Source organism: Anarrhichthys ocellatus, unplaced genomic scaffold (assembly GCF_004355925.1).
Source record: "Anarrhichthys ocellatus isolate YVR2014 unplaced genomic scaffold, GSC_Weel_1.0 scaffold3, whole genome shotgun sequence".
Taxonomy (NCBI): Eukaryota; Metazoa; Chordata; class Actinopteri; order Perciformes; family Anarhichadidae; genus Anarrhichthys; species Anarrhichthys ocellatus.
In genome coordinates, this window is record NW_022280033.1 from 3,805,167 (window position 1) to 3,813,294 (window position 8,128).

General features: G+C 40.1%; 1 protein-coding gene across 1 annotated transcript in view; it reads left to right on the forward strand.

The window, feature by feature from the left end:
• Positions 1-203: 203 nt before the first annotated feature.
• The window catches only part of fgfbp3 (fibroblast growth factor binding protein 3), a 14,488-nt gene continuing 6,563 nt past the window's right edge, over positions 204-8,128 (forward strand). The window contains exon 1 of the mRNA XM_031874295.1: positions 204-263. Within this exon, the coding sequence (XP_031730155.1) occupies positions 204-263 (60 nt within the window). The remainder of the gene's footprint in view (positions 264-8,128) is intronic.

An 8,128-nucleotide genomic window follows, 5' to 3' on the forward strand; every position in this document is an offset into this window, starting at 1 on the left:
CAAAGATTTATTTTTACAGAAAACCGAAACATTACAGTTCAGACAGAATTATTAAAAAGCACTGTAAGTGATGAAGGACAAAGCGTTGAACACAGCTTGAATAGAGCATTACGTTGTATCAAGAAAAATAAATTCAGGCTCATCGTAGCCAAAAAAAACCTGTTTGCAGCTATTAGAGGCGTGTCTCAAACTGCAGCAGCAGGATGCTTTATGTTCCTGCAAAGCTCGAGAGGGCTGGAGGGGAGCTCAAAAAGTCTGGTCAGGTAACCTCTGAGTCACCAATGAACAACCAGCCTCCTGCTGCAGATACATTATGCTGCACTTCTGCTGTTGTTCTCTGAGACAGGACACCATTTGACACCCCTGCTCTGACATTCCCACCACGTCCTTTATACTTTGCATATCTACAATAGATATGCAAAAAATGTAATATTTATTGCCATCAGTGGAAACATATCTGTGGATGTTGAATGGGAGAAAAGAAATGATGATACGACTTATAGTAAAATAAAGCGATGGGTATGTGTTGTGGTGACATAAGATTTTACATGAATGTTTTTGAACTGATGATATATTTCAGAAGTCTGCTACGGAAAGTAACTTTTGTTTGGGGTCACAGACACCACAGCTGTAAAGCCTTTTAAACAGCACTTTGTCAATAACAAGTCTGACCTCTCTGGGGTCCAAACAGAAGTGAAGTCACTATAGATAACATACTTTTCATTTATTTGTATGTCAATTACATTACAAGTTTCTAATTCTTACATAACTAAAAAGAAAGCTCTATGGAGATTAATGGTCAGGTCATTAAAACCTCTCACAAATGCTTGATGATGAAATAAAAACAAAACTATAGATGAAAAAAGCGTGAAGCATGTTTTTCTTTTTCCAACATCTCTCTGCCTGCTCCTTTAATCTTCAGTCAGTAGTGGAGTTGAAACGGAGCAGAGGCACCCGGGGGCCGCGAAGGGGACGACACCCTGAACCCCGCAGGTGTCTCCTGCAGGTTCAGCTGTTCAGACTCAGACTACATCTGTATTGGTGGATGTGACAGAGAGATGAACGTTTCAAGTGTTGAAGGTTTAGGTTGTGGCTCAGTTATATATATTATATACTTCAGTGAATTCCCAAAAACATAAAGACGGTGGAGGTTGGGGTGGTGAATGGATGGGAAGTGGATCCTGCGTTCAAACAAACGATATTATTTTATTTTATATTATTGTTCTTAGTAAGTACAAATTCCAAACCAGATAACCAGACCGTAACAGACACATTTCTGTTAACAGACAATAAAGATATATTCTATTCTATTTATTCTATTGTAGGCAGGGAGCTGCGGAAGATTCGTTTTATTAGGAAGGTTCCTAACTGAGTGCTAGCGAGTCAAATTCTCGAAATGAAAGGGTGCTTCAATGCTTCCTTTCTTATCTTCTTTAGCAAAGGATACACCGGACCATCCTTTACCAAAAGAAAGGAGATAATGCCATCCCACAATTCCTTGCGGCAGCAACATTTAAAGCGACTGGCATTCCACATATTGATGAAAACCAACAATATACCTGTCTTGTATATTTAACAATTATATTTAAACAGTCATGTACTAATTGGGATGTCAACAAATATGAGTGGACAGTAACAAACACATTGTTTCAGTTGTTTTTTATTTATTTATTTCTAACATGTAACAAAACACAAATCCCTGGTTTCTGCTCACAGTCAGAAGATAAATGTTTTTTTCCCCTCATACAGTTATGTACAGAGAGAGAAACAAATCCAAAATAGTAAACACAAACAGAGTGGAGTGTTTTCATATCAGTGCTGCATCACGATCCACTCTGCTACCCGAAGTCACCTCATGCCCACAGGAGGGATCCGGAAAATTAAAAACGTATATCTTCACCTGACAAACTTGGCCCATTCTTTAAAAACAGGGACAACTCTAATCACAAAAGCATCCGCTGTGAAAATATCAAGATACAAAATACACACTCATACCGCACTCACATCCTACACACTAGGCAATTACTGCACACACACACACACACACACACACACACATGCATGCACGCACGCACACACACAAATGACTAAAATGTTAGAAAGGCTAAAGGAAGGATCTGATTTTTACAATGTCCCTCAGTTAAAATACAGACAGAGCTCACATTTTAGGTCAAGAAAATTGTAAGATTTTTGACCAATTTACATTTAAACACTAGAAAAAAAGACTGTAGAACTATTACATTGAATTCTCTGGCTGGTGCACAGATACCAATGAGAATCTAATTCTCCTTAGATCCACAGACTCCCTTCCTTTACCTTTCGATCCTTTTAAACAGCTGCTGTTAAAATGCAATCTGCTTCAGGCTCTCTCCGGATATTAAATGATCAGGTCACCACCCTGCATTTAAACCTGGTATTTGTCTACATTCTCCATATCTCCTGTCTGCCCACATAGTGAATTTATTCTGTTTTTGGTAAAGCATTATTTAAAGCTGGTGAGGGAACAGGGGCTGGCCCAAAGTAAAAGGGGACTTTCCTCACAAATTCTTTTTAGTGCCTAAACCTGACCAACCCTAAATCAGTGTTTTCACATCATACAACAGAAGGCAAGCACAGACTCGTGGCGTTGTCCTGCTGACTGTGCCGTTCCAGTGAGCATGGACAAACAACACATGATGTCTTTTAATTCGGAGGACTTGTTGAGACACACAAGCAAGCCATGTGAGTATGCGAGATTCAACCAGTGTCCATTCAATATTTAAGCTATTTACTTAAATATGACAATGAAACAATCAAACATTCTATTTAATGGATTGTACATTTATGGCAGGTAGGATAACAAAAGTCTACATAGTTACATACAGTATGTATAAGTTATGCTGAAAGTTTTTTTTTCTCTTTCTGTCTCCTCATCTCTGCTACGCTTTCTTTGCCCCATTCATCTACTGCAACTGAATGAGTGACATCAATAATGTCTCAATTTGATCAAAATCTTTCCAAAGTGAAATGTGTTTGTGCACTGAAGGGCGACACAACCTGTCTGTCATACAACAAAGTTTTATATTTGGTGACACAGCAGAGATAAGTATCCTGTGTGCTCATCAGCTGTGCAGCGTCTTTCCAAACAGAATTCAGGATTCTGCAAAACTGTTGTTTGTCTTTTATTCATCATTCCTACAATAAGCTGCTGTAGGGTACCATAGGGTTGAGTTATGTGTAAGCTTAGACACTAGAAAACGTAAACTTCTCTGTTACGGTTCGGGGAAGATTAGGTTGATCAATTGTATCCAATGTGATGGCTTTCTCTGTCAACTCGCATTAAATTACGTTGTGCTTTTATACTGAATGCTGTTTCACTGGATGTCAAATGTGCAGCTGCAGAAGTACTCCTCAGTGACTGGGCTGAAACATGTCAGGCTTTCAGAACTTCTCACCCAAATCTGCTGATTGAATTTTCAGATTTCCACTCATTTCCACTTGTACTCCCACAGAGGCACACACAACTTCAGCTTCAGCATTTAAAACATCTCATTGGATTAACGTCTGTGAAAGTCATTGCTTTGAGCAAACCTTAATGATATTTCATTGTCAGGCATCAGTGGCTTTGCTCACAACCTTTTGTTAAAAGAAGATTACTATGACACTATTTTGCTGCTTCCACAGTGTCCTAGTAACACAGGGAGCTATAAAAGCTTCATTTGATCGATCTATTTGCAGCACAGCTCCACCAACCTGAGCATTAGTGAAAACACCTGCTTGAGTGTGCATGACATCCATGGCCATGTATTTATGTTGATCACACTCCCACACTGCACTTTGTGAAACTGTGGATCCTGAACAAATGCTGTGATTAAACATCCAAAAGATGTTGAAGTTGATTAAAATGTTTATTTGAAAAGGAAACGTATCGGCCTGGTGGAAGGAATGGGTGAAAGCACTTGAGAAACATTTGAGAATGCACTTCAGGATATCTGGCTGCATGTTCATTCCCTGTAATCACACAGTGCCATACCTTCACCCTGGATTTAACATTTAAATAACAGACAGACTGAAACAATTCATTGGAGATCGGTGATGAGGGTCAGTCAGACAGTTGTCATAGAAACAGGAAGCAGAAGCAATGATATAATAGTTGAAATATAACTGGCATTGCACACTAAAAATTAAATGGTAATTGCTAAGACCATACATAGCCTATACAAGAATACTTTCTGTGCAAATAAAAGGCAGAGAAGAAGTATGTCATGAATTTGAACATCTCAAACTCAGCAATTCTTATTTCAGGCCAGGCATGTAACATCCTTCACATCCTTACCAGTTTAAATATGCCAACAGAGAACAGCTCTCTCAGCTTTCAATGATTTTTTAAAGACAGCTAGCTCCTTTACAGTCCCATCCCATTCTCTTTCAATTTCACCTCCTTTATATTGCCATTTTGTCTACACACACACACACACACACACACACACACACACACACACACACACTCAAGGTGGTAGTTTGGTGTCATAATCAATGCAGTAATCACGGCAGAGGACGTGACGGCGGAGATGGAGCGCTGATTGCGGCCACCTCTCAACGACTGTTGAAAACCAGAAAGTGGAGACCTCTGTTTGCTGTCAAGGGCTCCAAGTAATTACCAGCTCATCTTGCTCACAGATAAACACACACACACGCACACGCACACACACACACACACACACACACACACACACAAGTGCAGACAGTTGGAGACAAGATAGTGACCTCGCAGACGCTCCGTCAGGTTTTCAGTCTTGTGGGAGAAATGAAACAGAAATGTAAAAAGGAGAAGACATTGGTAGCAGGTTGGGGGAAACATGCGTTGAAATTAAGCCTCCAAGAAAACAGGAACAAACCCTGCAGCAAAACCTGTGTGCATAAGAATATGACCATATTATTGATATTTAGGAATACTCCTGCCACTTCAGTGAAGATGTGTCTGAGGCGGAGAATCATACAGTTAACAGTATTTAATGAATACATGGTGTTGCACATGCTTTGTGGCAAGAATTCATGTGTAGAAGCTTTCCAAAAATATCCGGTGTGCCGTTTGAAAAGGTAATGAAAATGTCTTTGTTTGCTGACCTTTTGGTTTTGCACACTGGACTGTTTGCTCAAACAGATGAAGTGTTTTTTTTTTTCTAATCAGCTCTCTTGATTGAGTTTGTTTCTAGAATCCACCAACAGGAGGCAACAGAGTCACAGCTGCCGATCTGTTGGGATGAATTGGGACAGTTCCTCTCATACACACACTACCTATTGTACACAAAAAGTCTCACACAGATCTTAATAAGGGAACAGGTCTAGTCCAGAATTAACTGTGGGGTTGGTTTCAGGATTGAAGTGAAAAATCTAGCAGCTAAATAGTCAGATAATTGGTGGAGGTGATGGAGACCAAATCACAGCTAAAATATAAGTGAATATTGGACGTAATTCATCAGACGAGCACCACTCCACTGGGATGATAATTTAGCTCTGTGTCAGCTGGAGGTGGAAGTAAGTTTACTAACATGTTAGCCAGAACACAGGCTGATAGTATCCTCATACAACGGTTCACGAATAGTTACTCCTCATTTTCCTGCATTTTCCTACGAAAGCCTGCAACATGTGTTGATTTCAGCTTGTTACATGAATATGGCCTTTTCAAAATGAATGTCCTTCTTCAAAGGAAACTCAGTGAAGTTTATGCAACAAAATCACTTAGTTAAGTTAAGGAACAGTTCGTCGTTTCGGTTAAAATAACCACAAAAGTGCCGTCACTGAAGTACGCAAGTTCTGTGACATCAACACTGACCTCTAGTTTCACGTGGGGAACGAAGTGGCTGAAAGATCCCTGTTCGGTTGACCCATCCACCTCCCCTCCCGCCCACTGTATGATGTAGCCTTCTATACTTCCTGGTTCAAGATAACGTGGATAACATTCAGAAAAGATTTGTGGGATGCCCACGGATTATGCCGCATTATTTTTTGTAGGTATGGCAATGAATGCTGGATGAGAACAGCCTGTGTCAGACCATGTGTCAGCTTGTTTTGGAGTTCTTCTGCGGGCCTAAAAACAAAGAATGCTGCCTTTAGTAAAACATTGAATGCAGGATTTTACTTGCAATCCAGTGTGATATATTACATGGTGAAGCTGGTAATTTGACAAAAGAATCTGTGAAAAAAATGTAAAAGCCTGAAAGGTAAATTTGTCTTGCTGGTGTAAAAAGTATCCAAAAAAAAGATGGGAAATTGAGAGGGGATGAAAACCATCTCAGTTCTACACATTATTTATTCCCTCTATGGGTCATACACAAACCCTAACACCACTGATCTGCTTTTCACAAAACTTGAGAAAATGATGCTTTTCCTGGATACCCACTGACGCTGCTCGGCTCGAGAGCAAAGTGTACTGGCAGCTGAAAACAAGGTGACATATTTGTTCCTCATCGGCACAGACGGGGCGGAACAACATGTTTACCGTTGTCGTCTTGTTTTTAGAACATCCTTCTCTCGCCAAGCAGATTTTTGGCAGTGTGCGCCGGCAAAGGGCCGTCTTCGGATCTCCAGCAACCCCTGAGCTGAATGAGAAGGAGCTGGGCGGCGAAGACAGGGTGTCGACGGGGGGTTAAGCTGTGACCCAGATTCCTGCACGATTCTTTGTCCTGGAGGAGAGAGAAGATTCTCCTCATTCATCTCGCTGAGGGCCGAGATACTTATTGTTATAAAAGCAGCGACAGAAGGAGCGAGACAGAGAAACTCGGGCCAATAGAAAAGTGACTTTGAGTTTCGATGTTCTTTCATGCAGGTCGTGCATTATGGATTATTTTGGGGATACATGGGAAATGAGAAGCTCACTAGCTTTCTTGTCTGTACTGTATTTGTTTATCTCTCATTCTAGAATGAGCTGTAGATCTGTGCTGTAAAGGTCACTGGCTCTGCAGGAGCTCATGTCACATTCACATTCAGGAGGAACTGTCAATTCTTTAGTGCTTCAACATATTTACCACAGCCATCTCAGCCATCTCACTTTTAACATGTAGTTCGGAGCTGCAAGCTCTGCTTACAGAGGCTTCAATCAAGTTACCACACTACCACACAAGATATGACTGCATACATATCATGAAATTGTCATATTGTCTTTTGCAGGCATCAATTAGACTGAGCGTATAACAAACAATAAATCAATATTTGCTGTTTTTAAACAACACAACAGACACACAGTATATCATCATGCATTGGGTTCAATAACTCAACTGCATACATGGGGTAAATTTATTTTAAATGTTTTAACTTTTCAATCATGTCAAGAGAGTCTGGCATGACACAAACCACATAAAAACCTGTTGTTTGTCACCTGTGAGGATTCAGGCTGTAAAAAACCAAAGGGACGAATAAGTTCAAAGACAAGTATTGTTTCTCTTTGGGCGGCGCAAGTGAATTTGGGCAAAATGATGTATGAGAGCTCAAGTGAACTCAAGAGCAAAAAAGATCAAATGGAAAGTTAGCTGAGCAATTGCTTCACAGCACCTCGAGAATCGTCTTTAAAGCACCCTGAGGGGTGCAGACTAGGATTTAAATTTTAAATTTGAATTGTTGGCTCAACTCACACAATTTTGTGATATTTTGTTGTCTGTTGCCTCGAAAGTATATATTTTTGCATCACTGATGTTGAACTCTCCTTCTATCGCTTTCTCCTTTTCACTGTGACTTGGAGCCACATTGAGCTGCTGATGTGGTTGTTGTGGATTTCAATTTTTAATGTTTGTTTTGTCCCAGTGCTTCTTTACAGCCGAGTGCTTCCTGCTGGCTTTCAAAACCCGACTAATTCATACAACCATGAAAATGTTTTACTTTATAAAATGCTCTCACTCTGAAGAGCAGACGGTATTCACTATTCTCTGATAACATTGATGCTTATAGTTTACTAAATGAATTCTGAATATCATATAATGACAAGCTGCTGTAGTATATGGCGGATAACCAATCCCAATCTCTGCAACAGATTCATCGTAATGTCATGCATTATTTTTTTCATATCTTGTACATCTCTCTCTCATTCTCATTTATCTGCACTGTTTGTTGTCTGAACATTTACTTGCAGCTGTCTGATGCTTTTCCAGGGCTA